This window comes from Lepisma saccharinum, chromosome 3 (assembly GCF_977018435.1).
Source record: "Lepisma saccharinum chromosome 3, izLepSacc3.1, whole genome shotgun sequence".
NCBI classification, from domain to species: Eukaryota; Metazoa; Arthropoda; class Insecta; order Zygentoma; family Lepismatidae; genus Lepisma; species Lepisma saccharinum.
The window spans coordinates 42551660-42570539 of record NC_139231.1 but is presented as its reverse complement, the minus strand read 5'-3'; the positions used below and the strand labels follow the sequence as shown (position 1 = coordinate 42570539).

Genomic DNA, 18880 nt, shown 5'->3' with positions numbered 1-18880 from the left:
ATTTATTATATATTAATTAGATATAATATAAATAGAACACGAATGCTGTCATGCAAGTAAAACAAAAATAGAAGTCAGACAACTTCAAATTTTCAGGCAATTTTGTTTGCAGGTGGTATACCTGGTAACATGGCAGAATTTGCCACTGATAAATAGGTGTCTGCTGCTGCTTGCATTCACTTCCCTTACCCTTAAAGCATGATTATGATGCATTTAAGTAGTCAGGAACACATGTTTTTGGTGGAACATTATTTCATGACTATATCCTACATGCAAGCTCAGCAAGAGTACATTCATGGATACCATAATGTATGTCATGTTAACAAATGCACATTAATTTAGGGAATCCCATTTGCGGCCACAAAGAATTAAAAAGGTGGATGTGCGTATTTGGACTGTGTATGCAAATGCCTATCAACTATTACCTAACAGTGAGTGCTGGTTCCAGCAAGAGAGTACGAAATGCCACATTTTTATGATGACTGAGTTTGTATTTTGAGAAACATAGTTTTGAAAGAATTGTGGCCAGACAGACTTCCAGTTATTCTAGTGCAGAGTTCTTCCTGAAGAGTAATCTTAACAAACACACTGTACAGAAGTAACCCCCACAGCATAGGAACCCAAGATGAACACTGTTGCAACCCAGAATATATAACTGGTGACTTGTTTCAAATCATTACGAGAAATGTGGCAAACAGTGGCGAAGCGTGACATTTTTACGTAGTCATCGCAAGACTTACCAAATGCCAGGCCAATCTTTCAACAAGGAGGGGGGGGGATATTTCTCCATGGTAAACGCAAAGGTCATGCATTATGTTGTGCGATTCATATTCTACTATCTGAGTGATAATGATCTCTCACAGTGCTGTAAGTGCATGTCCACACTATCTCAAGAAAATGAAAAAGTCTCAGTTTGTTTGCCACACATTTCCATCCGATGAGAAGTTCCAAAAAATGGGAAAGCAAATTCTATTAAAAATACAAAATTTCAGGTGATCCGAAAATTGGTAAAATTGTTAAACACCTCTCTCCGAAATTCAGATTGCCTCCAAAATCTGGGTAGTAAAACTTCCGAATAGAGATTTAAAATTTTCCGGAATCATGATATTTCTGGCCATCCCTAGTGTGAAGGTAAGATGTGCTAGGAAAAAATGTTCTATCTGAGTAAGTGTCTGTCAGCTCGACAACAAAAATCTAGGATCAGTCTTGTCATTTTTAAGCATAGTAAACACAAAATAACAGGAAGTATTTTGTGTTTTGTAAAACAAGAATGCTTTTCGGAAATCAATATTTGAGCCGCAGGATCCAAAAAATTAAAAGGAGAAATACTATGAAGGAAATGCAGTAGATCCGGAACAGCTCTTTTTCCAGTTCTTTCCACTAAGCGTGGGTAAATTTATGCTTTTGCTTTCTTATAATTTTTTCTAAGCACCATTACTTTCATGTATTCTGCGTAAGTTGTGTTGCGATGCTCTTCAATATGTTTTTTTTTCTCTCTCTTAAAAACGAGTGTTGCATGCTTTAGTGCTGGAAATAGCAGGCACGCTTTAGAAGTTTCATCCTGATGACGTCACAGAAACCATGTCGTGATTGTAAACATTGGGGGCTGAAAAAATGTATCTTATGACCAGACCTTGAAGAGTGGGGGACAAGTGGTCAAAGGAACTAGGATTCGCAGACCTGCTGTGACCAACACACTCAACAGGAAACGCAGCCGGACTGTTATGCACGGGGGGTAGAACTGGGCTCTCCTTTCGATGCGCTAAACTTAGCGAATCTCTTGCATATTTCTAGCTGTTTCCCAGTGTCACTTGACTAATTTCGCTCAAATATGTTTTATTTATTCTTTGAGAGATCATTAGTTCCTACTTTATTTTTGATTTTAGGGTGAGGATATCAGCCAAGTTTAGTTTTGATTTTATCATCTTTTATTTTTTAATTGGGGGCTATAATTTACTTTTATGTGAATATTCTGCCTAATTTTTTACTTCTTCTCTAAAATATTTAAAAATCAATATTTTTATTATCTTGCTTTGTCATTTCCGCATCTCCAGATGAACGGTGGCAAGCCATACACAAATGGGTGAGGAACACAAAACTGAGATCAATTTCAGCAGTTGCTGTAACTGTAACATACGCTGAACCAAATATCAACAGTATACTTTTAGACTGAAGACCCTGTATAATATAAAACATATTAGCAATGGTTGCTTACAATGAATACACAAACAATTTATGAATTCATATTTCTAAAATATTATATCTCTTGAATTGAAATCTGAATTTCAAATTGCAATACGTACAATAATTTTGGAAGGGTAAATCCATATTTCATCAAGAAGTGCGATTTATAAAAAAATTTGGATGGGTCAAAATAATTATTGATGCCCTTTTGTGGTAACACTCGATCAGTTTCTAAATTATTGTTCCTTTAACAGTTTTCCATTAGAATATTCAAATTATATCTTTTTTTTAAAATTCCCTCATTCTTTATGCTTTCCAGAATATTTGGAGTCTTGAAATAATATCAGGTTTTTTTAAAAAAACAAGTTCCATTATGTTTAAAATAAAATTTAGGTAAAAAAACAATGCACAGATGTATTACAAAATTATTATGCTCATAATCCTTACACCAAAAGATACTTCTGTATATTGTCACCACCATGAAGGCATTTGTTACACTAGAAAAGAAGTATTTGAAACCCTCTACAAAGACATCTGCTATCCATCACCTGATCGTGAAAACACCTTACAGTCCAGACTTTGAAACTAGTAGCTTCCATCTGCTTGTATACTTGAGGAAGTTCCTTGAAAGGTTGATGATGATGATGATGATGATGATGATGAACTGAAAAACGAAATACCGACGTGGCAGATGTCTTTGACAAGGATCTACAAAAGCTTATCTTCTGGTATGACTAGTCCCGTAACATGGAATCATTCTTAAACATTAAAAAAATAGACTTACCTCTTACGGTACTTTCATCTGCACTTTCAGTCAGGGAACTGGAATGTAAAATGTTTATATTTAGTTAACATGCAAAACAGCCAAATATTAAAGCAAACAAGTGAACTTGTACACACATCTTGAACAAATTATCACAGATTCAAAAATATTTTAGTGGAACCTCAATATTACATTTTCAGGTGTCAAAGATATAAAAAAAATATATATAATGCAGGATAATATTAAATCGAAGAAAATTTTATGTTTCTTTATTGGGATCATGAAAATTGAATGTATAACTGAGGGAAATGTAGAATCCTGGAGCGTAAAATAGTGGTTCCACTGTGTACAGATTGTACTGCATAGTTGTATTACGGCAGATAATGTATGTTCCAAAAATATGTCTGACTACCATGCGAGAGACCCAGGTTCGATCCCCGGTGGGGGAGAACCGGGATTTTTTCCACCTGTTCAAGTGGCTCCGGCGCCCACTCTGGGGAATAAAGGCAGTCAGGGGTATGGTGCTGATCACATCAACCCCACCTTTGGCCGTGATCAAGACCCCACACCATTATACGCCTCCATGACGTACGTGGTGCATTGCACAGAGGAGCATTTTACCTTTTTACCTTTCAAGTTCCAACGAGGATGGTGGCAGTGGCCACTGAAATTAATCAAAAAAGAAAAAACAGCTTCGCGGATAAAAGTGAGTACTAGTTTCTCCGTATTTAAAAATATGTGAATGGGAACAAATCAAGTTATTTAAACTTTTTTTTTAACAAAATGTATGAATATGAATTTTCTATTATGACATTTTTACATTGATGATCTGTTTAAAACTTTTAAATGAAACATCAGTTTCCCCCATATACGGTATATTTATAATATTAGAAGAGTATAAAATACATGGTGAGCCTAAAAGAAATAGACAGTTTCAAAGTTTTACAGAAACAATAGTTTTAATAACATGGCTGAAATATTTACATGGTTGGAAGAGTATGTCCTGAAGTTTACATGGCTAAGTTACAAATGTTTAATGTGTGACCCTTTTGTAACATGACATAACAATGTGATAGTCCAGTTCTCCCCAACCACGAATTTCACCTTTACTCAGAAAACCAGTTTCCTCTCATTTCTTGCTCCAATCGTAGATGGGACTGCCTTCTGGGTGGTTGTTTGCCCTACTGTGTTCTAAAACGATGTACGACAGTAACTGAATTTGATTTTGTATATTCAAGCACACAGAAAGCCTTTCTACCTGCCTAGCTGCCATATTGCTAGACTGGCATCAAGGGAGCTCACGTGATGCTGACATCACAAAAACAAATGAAAACTGGAGCTCGTAAGCATGAAGACCTTCTCTATAAAACAGTACTAAATGCTTCCTGATAAAACAGTTTTCGATTTATAAAGCATTAACCTGTCTATTTCTTTTAGGCTCACCCTGTATATTACAAAACCACTACACTACAAAAACACTTTGGTCTTGTCACCTTTAGTAACTCAAAAAAAGAAGTATGGAGTATAAATTTTTCAGATGCTAAATCATTTTATTGCACTCTTCATTCTGGCAAAAATGCAATGTTTTGTCAGTAAATGGCATTAGTTTATTACTAGGGAACTTCAGATCCACGGTAGCAGATGCACCTGTGCTGATTGGACAAGTCTAGTAGGGAAATAGGGGAGGAACATATATGGGAAGCTGGTTCAATGAAAATCAATCTACTGCTGAATCAACATCGAAGATTCACAAACTGGCAATATATGTTACAGTGGAACTTCGATTTTACATTTTTCAGGGGACCAAGCTAAAAAAAAATTAAAATTAAATACATACCAAAAAAATTCTTATCTGAATACTATAGCTTTATTTCATGCACGTTTCTACCCACTTTCCCTACTGTTCTCTTGAGATAGTCTTGCAGGGTCAGAGAATATGCTTGTAATTAACACAACTGATGTCTGATCTCTGCATATCCACATTGAAAAAGGGAGGAAGCTAATACGTATATACAACTGCTATAAGAGTAACACTATTTCTACTTGCCTTGTGTCAAGACCGCTTAACCACTTCCCCCTTTCCCCTCTCTTCTGCCTGGTGGCTGGCTGCCTCCTGGCTATGGGCGTTGATACAGGACTTGAATAGCCTTTACGACTTCTTTTCCCATCTACAACATTGTCTGCAAGCAAAGTTAAAACTTAAGATCAAATCTGACAGGAAAAACTAGATATCAATTACTACTACCTTCTACAGTTTCTATCGACATCCATGCTCCTTTCTATATAATGAAGCAGCTTAAAATTGCTCTATGTATTAATAAAAATAAATATACCCAGTAGAGGCACATAGTGGTCTGGATCCCACAGTTCCGATTTGCCTTTTTATGGATAAAATGAACTCTAACTCAAAGCATACATCAATAATGCATAAATGGTAGAACTTAACTAACTATAAGGCCATGAATCTCTTCTATTCTTGAACACTGTTGTCCAACCTGGGTCATGTTTCTTTAACTAATCTTTAAACGGGACTGATACTATTGTCACTTTTTCACATAATAATATGCACGGGATTGGGCAAACTAATTGCCTATTCTACCGATATCAAATAGGTCTGAGCTCATCAATGACAATACTTTTATGGATTCCCAATGATATTCAAAGTAGTTCACAATTTTTATTAATTTTCATACATACATAATTTGTGCATTGGAACTATATCATGGCAATCTACCAGAACCTTGCTTTATAAATATTCTTATAAATATTCATAATTTCACATAACAATCATTCAGCACAAAATTGGTTTCTCCCTACAATGTTGTTGTAAAAATAATTAAATTTATGCATTTTGCCTAATTTATGGGAGAATTAGATTATGCAATAAAGTATAATTCATTTTTGCAGACTCTGTGAGATGCCTGAACTCTGGAAAAGTATCTTCCGGTATCGGTGATTAAATTCCAACCAATATTTTCCGATATGAATACTAAAAACCAATGCTGATAGATCATCATCAGTATTGGCTCAGCCTTACTTTCTATCAACTGGAATTTGTATTTTTCCTGCTTTACCAATCACTTCCTTTCCAGCATAGGAAAAAAACCATACTGACACGTCACCAGTGATCAGAACGCTACATTTTAAAAGTAGCTTCGCTACAGCTACAGCTACTCTTCCAAAATGTAGCTTCGCTACAGCTAGAGCTACATTTTTCAAAAAGTAGCTCGCTATGCTACTCCTGTTCGCTACTCGCTACTTCGCTACTTTTTGCGCTACTTCTGCATAAAAAAATGAAAACAACCATATAGGTATTAAAAAAATCCCCTACTACTGGTAAATAGATTCTGATATTTATTATCATGATTCCAGTCATTCGATAATTTTGTTAGCAGTGTTACTTCAGTTACTTATTTTTACTATAGTTTTTGAGAATACCATACCTATGCAAGTGGCATATCAATTCAAATTTGATATATGAATATTGCAATTAGGGTGTTACCCAAATTAATTATTACAACTATACACAAATAAAATTTGGTAGGATTACGTATTTATGTTCACATCAACATATTTTTCTTGAGAATAAATATTTCATTTTTTATAAACTAATATCAAGTCAGCATTTTGAATGAAAAGTACCTGGAACCCTTTACTACAAAAGGGCCCCAGGTTCAATACCCAGTGGAGGCACATAGTGGTTAGGATCCAGTCTCAATCAGCTTATCTATTCATAAAATGGACTCAAAACAAAAACTAGGAAAGATGCCAAGTTGGGAGGATGAGATCCTCCTGCTCCTCAATCCCCCACACTGCTGATCATTCATCATTCTTCCTCGTTCTCACAATTAGCCGAAAGTGGCAGAAAGCGACTATAGATAAGAGAATAATTAAATAAACCATTCATCCTCATTGTCATGATTGAGAGAAGTGGAAGAATAGATGAGGAGGTAAACAGAAGAGGACAAATGGGTTCGAAGATTAATATGGAACAGGGATGTACCTATGAAATGCGAGAGGGTAATATATATCACATACTATATGCCAATAATTACGTACGGAGCAGAGACTTGGACAATGACACAGAGAGACAAAGAAAGATGCAGGCAGTGGAGATGATCTTTTTAAGGAGTATATTGGGGAAGACTAGAAGGGATAGAATAAGGAATGAGGAGATCCGACAGACAGTGGGTGTGGTGAAGCTTCAGGACATGATAGATCAGACACAGATGAGATGGTTTGAAAGAGGTGAAAGAGGATGGGTGCATAAAGACTGCCAGTAAGAGCTTACAATGAACAAGGAGGGGAATAAGGCCAAGGGGGAGACCAAGATGTCGGTGGAAAGAGCAGATAGTGGAGAGTGTTAGGAGAAGAGGACAAGATTGGAACACGTGGAAAAAGAGGAGTGGTGGAAGACCAGGAAAAGACGGAGAGGCTTGACTTCTATGCCGACCCAGCCAGAGGCAGGAAACAGCGAAGGATAATGATGATGTCATGATTAGCAAAAGTAGGAGAAATACATAAATTTGAAAACTATGTATATTAACTAAAGAAAATTGTCCTTTCTGCAGGAAAGTCAATAACTCGTACATACTTTTTGCAATATGATAATTATTGAGGAAACTGTCGTGTAAACCTGAGTGTTCTAAACGTATTGTAATTTTAAAATTTGTGAACAAATATTATCGCGAAAATAATTGTAATTCCAGAAACTCTATCATTCTTGTAACAATAATTTCTTGCTGGTGAGATCCTATATACTGACGATGATCAATGCTGTTAACGTGCTGAGCCATTTATTGCTGGCACTATTCCCTTGTCAGTGCAGTGGAAATTCCATCGCTCGTTTTTGCCCTGCAAGTTGTGTCTTACACAGCAATTAATGACATTTTGGTGTCTCTTACACCATGAATATCCACAGGATTTGTTCAGGGAGTGACGCAAACGAGGCACTTTTTTCCAGTGGTGCAGCAAACAAGGCATGTTTCTCCCCAAAATAGCGATGCAGCTAAAAAAACGTAGCTGTTAGCAAGAATATATTCATATATGTCAGATATCTGGATATCTGAAATATTCAGATACTAATTAAATAAATTACGCAGATATCTATAATCTACAATCTAGATAATCTGTATGTCCATGTAATAGACTGTCTTTATGAACCTCCTGCAAAATGAAGGGTTATTGTCGATATTTTTCTGATGCTGTTGCCACATTCAAAATTCACCTGAAAATGCTAAGAAAAAATGTAGCTGTAGCGAAATTCTCGCTACAACTACAATTTTAAAAATGTAGCGTCGTTACAGCTACAGCTACAAATTTTGTAGCTAGCTACAGTAGCGACGCTACAAGTAGCTTGCTACTTTTGACCACTGCACGTCACTAATATTTATTTACTATACACAAAGCTTGGATCCAGGTTGCCTGCAGGATTTTTTTCTCAGGGTGGGGCATCAGTGCTTAAAGTGGGGGAAATGCAGGCTGATGATTTCCCCCAGTTAACAGAATTCTCATAAAGCATCCCCAGCATTAGGATAATTTGCTGTCTTTCACGGTGCACCTCATCCATGTATTCAAGCTACAATTTCAAAATTTGAATTATATGAGACTTTCCAGATATCTCAGGAAATATTCCAACCTGCAGGTGCCTTGGTTGGATCGAAAAAATATTTTACTGATAGAAAAAAGTACTGCTATAAAATTTGCCAAACCAATAATCAATTTTCTACCAATCCGTTATAAAATTGCAAATATTCCATGAATAAGAATTCATTCGTTCTCTTAACTGATCAACAGGTGACTGTTGTTGTTGTTGAGTTGGTGTTTTAAGTCCACTTTATGCACATTAAGGCTAATTAGGACTGGTCCTATAGTTAAAAGCGGGATCCACCGAGTATCGAACTCAGGACCCCTTGATTACAAGGTGAAAACGCTACCACTGCGCCATTGGGGAGGCCCTGATCAACAGGTGAGAAATTACTTTCAAAAACCTAGGTATATGAATTATCCCTTTATATTTATTATTATAATCTCATTAATGGTTGAATTTTGCACTAACTTCAAGATTATTTATAGTAATATCATATTGGTACAAAAAAAAGCAATTTGATTATATCAGCCAATAATCAATGGTAAAAATTCATCTGTCACATCCCTGCTATGTATGTCTTACAGTTTTACATGCCAATAAAGAGGGATTACATGCATTTAGAAACCCAAGCCAGTAGAAAGATGTTATCAGGGTGACTACTCTAAGACGGTAAATTTTCCGAAAGTTCAAGGCTAAAAATAATTATAATTAATTTATACTAAAATTTTATGCCACAATTTTATGAATAATTTCTTGAATATCTTACAAATTACGTAAATAATTTACAGACATGAAACATTCCACAAATGGATGTCTAGAAATCATTACTAGAAATGATTTCCTTATTATAAATGCAGAAGTGAATTTTGCCATTATAATCATATAATATAACCCATGGTGCAACAGCTCATTAAGGGACCGGGCCTGCCTACTGACTGCCGGCCTCACTCCCACCTGATTCTACTCACTCACTCACTCACTCACCTGAGGTTGGGAGATCATCCAACCAGTTATGGAGTGATGTGGGGTCAGCACAACAAACCCCCAGTCGTTGTTGTAGGTTTTCATGAGTGGGTTACGCTACTCATTTGTTGCTCTCCAATTTCCTCATGATGGTGGGTCCCGTACACAGGCGAAATCTCAGGAGAAAATACGTTACTGTTGCCCCAGGAGACTCGAACTTGCATTGGAGCCCAAAGCATGATGCCTTAGATGGCACGGTCATGGTGAGGGATGAATTTTCACATTACAGTTGCGATAGCGGGCAAGTGCACCACACTTGGATTCCCCTACTACAACAGTTATCACCCGGAAATAGCAAACGACACAGACCCAGACACAGTTAACAACAGTGCACCTAGCGGCAGCCAGAGAACTACAAACAAAAGACGCATGCCAAGCAACAGTACAGCAAGTTCCGAGGAGGATGGTGGCAACGGCTACTGAAATTAATAGAAAAAGAAAAAACAGCTTCGCGGATAAAAGTGAGTACTAATTTCTCCATATTTATATGGAGGTTAATGTAGTTGTTGGGACAATACTAAGTTCTTTAAATTTTTTCATGAAACTTCGATGGCAAATAATGTTAGTCAATGGTGCAGGCAGTGTGTTCCATTCCCTGATCCCTGTAACAATGAAGGACTTGTTATATGTGGCGGTTTTATGCTTGGGGATGTTTAGATTGTTTCTTGCGGAAATTATGTTCGGCTGATGTTATACGAGAACAGGTCTTATCGGATAAGTATTTTGGGGAACCACTCTTAAGAATTTTGTGCATCAAGGTGACTGTTAAGCATTTTCCTCTATTGTTAATGTTTAGCCAAGAAAGTTTATTTCAATAGGGGGATACATGTTCCTTTCTGTTTAGGTTAAATATGAAACGTATACAATAATTCTGAATTTTTTTAAGTTTATAGTTTAGGCCGTGGGATATATTACTGTACACTGGAGTGCAATAGTCTAATGTGGATAGGACGAATGCTTGTATAAAACGATCTTTAACATTAGCATCCAGAGTATGTTTTAAATGATACAATGATTCAAGTTTCCCCATACAGTTTTTCACAATAAATTTGACTTGGGCCTCCCAATTTAAGTGTCTATCGAACTCAATCCCCAAGTTTTTGCTTGTGTCCACTTCGCTTAGCGGTATACTGCCGAGAGTTGGAGGAAATGGCATGTTTTTATTACATTTTTAAAGGGTTCCATGAGTTCCTATGATCATGAAGCAAGATTTTGATGGATTTAATTGAAGGGAGTTTCTCCATGACCAATTTGTTATAGCATCAAGATCAAATTGAAGTTTGGTCATCGCATTATTGTAGTTTTCTGTACTACACTGAATATAGATTTGTGAATCATCAGCATACTGATGGTAGTGGCAATATTGGACAGCAAGGTCGAAATCAGCTACGTAAATCATGTATAGTAATGGACCCAATATACTTCCTTGAGGGAGGCCTTGTTGAACAACTAACCATTTAGAGTATGTGACTTCCGGTTTCCGATAATTTACACGTTGTTTTCTGTTGCCGAGATATGATCGAAACCAATTTAACGCATTTCCGGTAACGCTATAGTGATACAGTTTGGCCAATAGCAATTCATGATTGATCGAGTCAAACGCTCTTGAATAGTCCAACAAGACTAAAAGTATAACTTTATTTTCGTCTATTCCTTTACTTACACTGTCTACAATATCTACCAGCGCAGTGCAAGTACTATGCATTTTTCTGAAACCAGATTGAAAGTATGGTAGGAAACCTTGAATATGTGGAAGTATTTGTCTATAAAATACTTTTTCAAGTATTTTGGACATTGTGGATAGAATGCTAATAGGTCTTAGATCTTATATTTCTGTGGGGTTGGATTTTTTATGTATAGGTGTTACTTCGCATTTTTTCCACTCTTGAGGGAACCAACCTTTGAAAAGGGAAAGATTAATAATGTGCGTAAGAGCTTCTAAGCAAAAGGGGATGCAATATTGTAAAACAGTTAGGTTTATGCCATCATAACCGCACACTTTTGATTTCATTGTTAAAAATTTTACGTACTAGTTCGCTACTTACTGGGGAAAAAAGGAACGTGTGATTGTTGGGTTGCTGCAGATAAGTATTAGTTTCATCAATCACTGTTGCATTGCTATCTGAGGGTGTACTCAGGTTAACAAAGAACTTGTTTACAGCATTCGGCCGAAATTTATCTGAGGAGAGCGAATTACTATTTTTACTTGGTAAAAGTCCCTAGCTTCTGAGGTTAGACCATAAGTTTTTATTATTTTTTACATTCATATTTACTGTTTCGTTATAGTGTATAAATTTTTCGTTTCTGACTGCTTTTTTGGCTCTGTTTCTGAAGTATTTGTACGACAGGAGAGCATCTGGTTTTCCTGCATTTACATATCTCAGATGAAAGTAGTCGCCAAACTTACAGAATTCCCTTACTCGATTTGAAATCCAGGGGACGGGAGGTTTGGTTACACGAATTTTTCGCTGGGGGGCATGCTTATCTATTAGTCTGATAATGTTATCATTCAAGGCCTCCACCGCTGCATCTACGACGATAACTGTCATAGGCCGCTGTTAGGTGAAGTAATATATTTGGTCCGGCTTTGAAATGTAACATAAGGCCGATTGTAATTGCTCATAGATGGCAGCTGAATGCCAAACAGCTGTTTGAACTGATGGTTAATACAAAGATTTCATAATAGATGTCCTCACTGTACCATAATTGTAAATTGGTCCAAATGATTGTATCCAGTGATATAAATATATGATTGTAATGTAAATACAACGAATTATAATATTTTCCAAATGAGATAATGTATGATTGAAACGTTATCGCAATTAGTAATGTACTTTGCGAATTTGCAAGGAAAGGGAAAGATTCGTCTAAACCGGAAGAATACAAATGTTAAAAAGGAACTGGTTCCAAGAACGGATCACAGAACCCATTGACTGTGCAGGAAGCCGTGGAATTGACATGGATGGAATCGGTTTGAGGAATCGGACCAGCGGAACGGTTCAAGGACTCGGTCCGGGATAAAAGTGAAGGTATGGCAGTCGTCAAAGAACAAGCGAGGAGTATCAATGGAAATCGGGTTTATTATGAACTGATAAGTGGATCCATTTAGTTTAATTTGTTCATCAAAGACCGTTCATTGTAAATTCCGAAGAACATTTCTTTTCTCCATTGTGTGTGGAAATGGATATTTCAAGTTAAAGTTGTGAGAATTTTCTGCCCGATGTTAGCTGATCTGTAAGTACACATCTTCAGTTAATTCTTGCATCATAATCAGACGAACGTGCAGGAACATGAACCATACAAAGTTTCATCCTTAATTTTGAATATGCTAGCATCCTTGCGAGACATTATGGCCATAATTCGTGTGTATACCTTGTGATGGATTTGGCAGGAATCTTGGCATCCTGAGTAGCCATATTAAAAAAAGTTGTGGAATATTTCAATCGAGGGTAAAGAACGGTATATGTCTCAATCTGAGATTTATTTAATTGATCAATTCGTGTTTGGTGGTCCAGTATAAAGGGACCAAGGTATTTTGTTGCACATTGGAGTGTACATATAAACTTTGATCGGGTGAATTAAAACCCATTCTGTCAAGTTCATTTTGCTTACGCACCACAATTTGTTGGTGACAAGGACGGTGTAAGGTGACCATATACTTTGGAATCGAAGTCTTTGTCGAACTTCATGCTTGTAATACCTGCGCATATTGGTGTATGTCTTTAAGGCAAAACATTTTGATGAATGATTTAGATTCATACATTCCCGAGTAGTATAATACCATTACACCGGACATTTACTTTAATTTCTAGTAAGGGAAGTTATTATTGTGCATTTGGTACATGGTATACGCGAAGGATACTCAATGTCAGACATAAGCTTGTTCATGTTCTTGCGTAAATAATGTGTTGTCAAAAACCAATATTTCAGACTCGGGATTTGCAATTCATACCCAAACATTCTTTAGTGTATAATGTATATAGAAATATGTTAATCATGATATTTCTTTCAGGCAGGGAAAGTTCATCTTGCTCTGGTCCTTAAGGGTTAATTTCATGCACGAGATAAGTGTGGTGGGATGTGATTGTTAGGACAAAAGGTTAAGGCATATTTCTGTTATATGATGGTAGCCATGGATAATGGGGGGGGGGGAATGTGGAATAAAAGAGGGGGAGCCAATAGGAAGGTGATTCTGTTGAAGAGTGGTTTTACATGAGCGAGTTGTTTCGCGAAAGTGAACATTGATAATCTGATTTCACCGCAGTCCAATGTCATCGCTGCCAGCGCTCCCGATAGCAGTTCGAGGGGGGTATTCAAAATTTTAGTGTTATTGTTGTTGGGAATCATATTAGAAGCACAAATCTTACTTGCGCTTCATGAGATATTCTTAAGAATTTGAGCCTCTATTTTGAACTTGCACGGCATAAGCTTATTTGGTCTCAGCCTTTATCATAGAATATTGAAACTTGCTTCATACATCTACGTCGTCGTTTCTTTCGATTTTACACCATTCCACATTTTCCGCATCTTTTCGAAACTTATCCAAGTCCATGGTTTTGAAATTTCTAATTCTGATACATTTTTGAAATTGTTTTGGTTGGGTACAGGTCAAATATGGAGTATGTTATATGGTGATCTGCAATACCTGGTAATTCGCTCTGCCCAATTTGCTTTACAATTACATCTTGCGAACAAACAATTAAATCAATTAATGATTTTGACGTCGCTGTCACTCTGGTTGGTTTGGTAATTACTTGTTTCCCGTGAACTTCCTTGATTATACTTTGAAGGAGTTGAGTGCTAGTTTCGGTTTTTCTTAACATGTTGTTATTCCAGTCCCCTAACGCAATGAAGTAATCGTAATTTAAGTATAGGTGTTCGAGGATATCTGCTACATGACTGCGAGTATAGCTGACATTTGGGGGTTTATATGCTACCATAATTCCAATTTTTTTCCTATCGATAGTTAATTCGATTACAAGGGACTCTACACCGATATCATTATTAACGAACCCGTCTAAAAATTTCCATTTAAGTTATTTACATATGTATAAGCACCCACCAGCTCTAGATTTGTTTAATCTATCTTGTCGAACTAATGTGTAATTTTCAATGTCTACTATATTATTACTAATTTTCGGTTTTAACCAGCTTTCTGTAATGGCAATCAAGTGAAAGTTTAAGTCCGATATTATTTGTTTAAATTCGTCTACGGAGTTGACTAAACCTTGAATATTTAATTTATTTCAGCTTCGAGCTGTTCCTTTATATTGTAATTGCTGTGGCGGATATTAATGGGCGACTCTTCAAAGTAACTGGAGTGAATTCTGATTGGAAGTGGCATTTCTGCACCATTGACTACATTGGTTGGGTCATTTAGATTTATCGTTTCCTCCACTGTTGGTCATGAAGTATATATTCTGTCCCGAGTGTGAATTGCATATGGCAATAACAATGAAAATGTGCATACGTATAACACTTAATTTAAAAAAAACAGGTGCTAGTTATCATAGTGACTTATTAATACAATCAATTTTTTTAAAAATGTAAAAAATAAATGAAAAAATGAATAAAAAATTTACGAATAAGAAAGTAAAAATTAGTATAAAAATGTGATTACTGACAAAAGAAAAAAAAGATAAAAATGAAAATATTTGTTGATTAACTAAAAATGGGAGAAATATAGATTTTTGAGCTTGCCGATATATTCTGGCGTGAGTTAGAATACTAGATGAGGGTTGTTTACATTTAACAGCCTATTATGTGACAGGTTGTTGCCCTCCTTTCGCGAAAATTGAGGAATGCAGAGAGGCTTGCATACTTTTTATGGTTCGGCTCGGAATGTTCAACTGCACTCCCCTCCCCTCTACCTTTGACCGGTCACAGTTGCCCAAACAACATTGATGGGGGAAGCGTAGATACTGTGTAGTAACTGCTCTTCAAACATGTTTAACAAAATAAGCATTGGTTTGTATTCTGTTCTGCCTTTTCATTAGAAGCAACCTGCGAATTTCAATACAGTGAAACCCCAATTTTATGTTCCTTGATTTACATTCTCCTACATTATAACAGTTGGGCTGAAAAGTTCGTAGGCTGACTCATAGATGGCGTTACTAGAATTAAATGCATGTGATTTTTACTTAGTACTAACCTTCAAAAGATACGTGTATAAATTTCACAGCTGCCGGATAATTAGTTCGTGAGATATAGCATTGTGAGTGAAGCAGCTTTTGTTATTGTGAAAAAATGGATAAAAAAGAATTTCGTGTGTTAATAAAGCATAGCTTTTTGGCGGAAAAAAATACTGTTGAAGCCAAGGCTTCACTTGATAAACATTATTCGGACTCTGCACCAGGAAAATCAACCGTTGAGAAGTGGTTTGCTAAATTTAAACGAGGCGAAATGAGCATCGAAGACGATGCACGCAGTGGACGCCCCAAAGAGGCTGTTACCGACGAAAACATCAAAAAAGTCCACAAAATAATTTTAAATGGTCGTAAAGTGAAGTTGATCGAGATAGCTGAGACTTTAAAAATATCAAAGGAACGTGTTGGACATATTGTGCATGAATATTTGAACATGCGAAAGCTGTGTGCAAAATGGGTGCCGCGCGTGCTCACAATCGATCAAAAGCAACAACGTTTTGATGATTCGGAGCAATGTTTAGCGATATTCAACCGTAATAAAATTGCTTCCCCATCCACCATATTCTACAGATCTGGCCCCCAGTGACTTTTTCCTGTTTGCAGACCTTAAAAGGATGCTCGCTGGAAAGAAATTTAGCACTGATGAAGAGGTAATCGCCGAAACTGAGGCCTATTTTGAGGCTAAAGAGAAATCGTACTATAAAAATGGCATCGAAAAATTGTATGACCGCTATAATCGTTGTATCGCCCTCGAAGGCAACTATATTGAATAATAAAATCGAATTTTGTCAAAAAAATATTTTTTACTATGTTAGCCTACGAACTTTTCAGCCCAACTGTTACATTCAAATATTCATGGTCCCAACCGGGCAAAATGCTACATTTTTCCACATTTTAAGTCCCTTCACCTTGTTGCCCTGAAAAATGTAAAATCAAGGTCTTGCTGTATCCTCTGCCTGAAAAATGTACATTACCATCTTCATGAATATCTAGATCATCGGATTTAGGATACTACTTGTTGCAATTTTTTAACTTCAAGAAGAAAAATTCACACACCAGTTCATGGTTAATTCCCAGAATTCCCAGTCAGTAGACAGCCTGGTAATTCAATGAATGTTATACAAGAGGAATACTACTCCTTACCTAAACTAACATCTGAGGAAGCTTGTACACTTGAAGGTGAGGCTGAGAGTGCACTTATAGTTAAGTCCTTCAAACACTGCACTTGTCCTTCTGTCATGAATATTTTGGAACGATCTACTTCAATAGTAGGTCCATTGTCCAATTCCACTCCATAATTAATCCCTTTATCAGTCCTATGAATTGGAATGAAGGAAATTAGGAATTTCCTCTAATTTTAACATGAGAATATCAACAACGTATAAAAGTTAAACATAAAAAAATAATATACAGGGTGTTTCGTAAGTTTGTTTACAACGCTTGGGAGGTGATTGTACGAGTGAAAATAAGGTGGAAAGTTCATGTAACGAAATTCCGGAAACGGCTTTGTTGCAGAGTTATTGACGTTTGAAAACATGGGAAAATGATTTTCCGAAGTGAATAATGGCAAAACGGGTGGAGAGAAGTCGTCGGTGTTGGGTGGTCCACTAAGAAATTGGGTACGCTCTTGTCAAAAAATCACGCGGCAATGTTGTGCAATGTCGGCGCAAGGGATTCCCCAAAGGACGTGAACAAAGATGTTGACGGGAGTAGGGTGGGTGTGCATTCCGCGTGAGCTGGTATCGACGAAAATTGGCATGTGTTGAATGGCACCAAAAAACAAAGAAAATTTCCTGAGCGAAGGGCAGTCTCAGTGCCAAGGGCACATCCTCTAGTAGTTCAGGCAAAACCTCACTGAGAAATGCTTGATAAGTGGGTCCACATAGGTGAACAGGGAGAATGTACGGTTTAATCAAATGGTCATGCAGTATCCCGCACCACACATACACTGCAAATCTGTGCTGATGATGTGCCACTAGCAATGCATGTGAATTTTCATGTTCCCACACATGACTGTTTTTACTATTGAACACACCAGTTTTCGTGAAGATAGCCTCATCAGTCCATAGTACCGTATTCTGAAAATTGGGGATAGTTTCAATTTGATGAACAAACCATTGGTAAAAGTCCTCACGTGGGCCAAAGTCCCGAGGTAAAAAAAATTGCACTTTCTTCAATTTGTACGGGCGCATCCACTCTTCTGCCAGGACTCGCCATACATTCACATGGGAGGTGTTTCGTTCGTGGGCTAGTGCACGCGTACTGGTGATTGGATGATCCATCACTGCAGTTAGCACATCTTCCACAAACCATCGTGTTCGCACACTTCGCGGTCGTCCAACTTCTCGACGACGTGGCAACACTGATCCTGTTTCCCGAAGTCGAGTGTCTACAGTTTGAAATAAGGTGTGCGATGGTAACACCCTATTTGGAAAACGTGCCCCATACAGACGCCCTGCAGCACAGCTATTACCTCCCGCCTCCCCATAAATCAGATGCATGTCCGCCAGCTCTTGGGACGTGTATGCAGCCATCCCTTACACCAGGCTACAAGGGTTTATGGCCGTTGACACTAGTACACTTCACAGAACACGATGGGCTGTGGCTAAGAATTAACACGTAACTCTGCTAGGTCAAATGTTTGCCCAACACTCCTGTCCAAGAACCTCACGTCTATCCATTCAACCGTGAATGTTTAGCAACCTGCTGCTTGCACAGCACCTGAAGCACGAATGGCACAGACACATGCGCTCCTTCATGAGGAAACCTACACTGTTGGCACCCCTAGCGGGAAATGTGGTACTTAACATCAGATTACACGGACACCCATCTGCCCTTCAGGGTATTCAACCTATGACAGTTCATTGTTTTCGTTTTTACGTCATGGTGCCCTTTGCTCAGGAAATTTTCTTTGTTTTTTGGTGCCATTCAACACATGCCAATTTTCGTCGATACCAGCTCACGCAGAAAGCACACCCACCCCACTCCCGTCAACATCTTCGTTTGCATCCTTTGGGGAATCCCTTGCGCCGACATTGCACAACATTGCCGCGTGATTTTTTGACAAGAGCGTACCCAATTTCTTAGTGGACCGCCCAACACCGACGACTTCTCTCCACCCGTTTTGCCATTATTCACTTCGGAAAATCATTTTCCCACATTTTCAAACGTCAA

General features: G+C 37.4%; 1 protein-coding gene across 2 annotated transcripts in view; it reads right to left on the bottom strand.

Annotated features, from left to right (window-relative positions):
* LOC145984996 (uncharacterized) overlaps positions 1-18880 on the bottom strand; it is a 118215-nt gene that overhangs the window by 14997 nt on the left and 84338 nt on the right. For both annotated transcript variants that reach the window (XM_083118481.1, XM_083118482.1), the window contains 3 exons: positions 16850-17022; positions 4995-5127; positions 2969-3006 (listed from right to left, as the gene is read on the bottom strand). In XM_083118481.1, coding sequence (XP_082974607.1) covers positions 2969-3006; positions 4995-5127; positions 16850-17022 — 344 coding nt within the window. The remainder of the gene's footprint in view (positions 1-2968; positions 3007-4994; positions 5128-16849; positions 17023-18880) is intronic.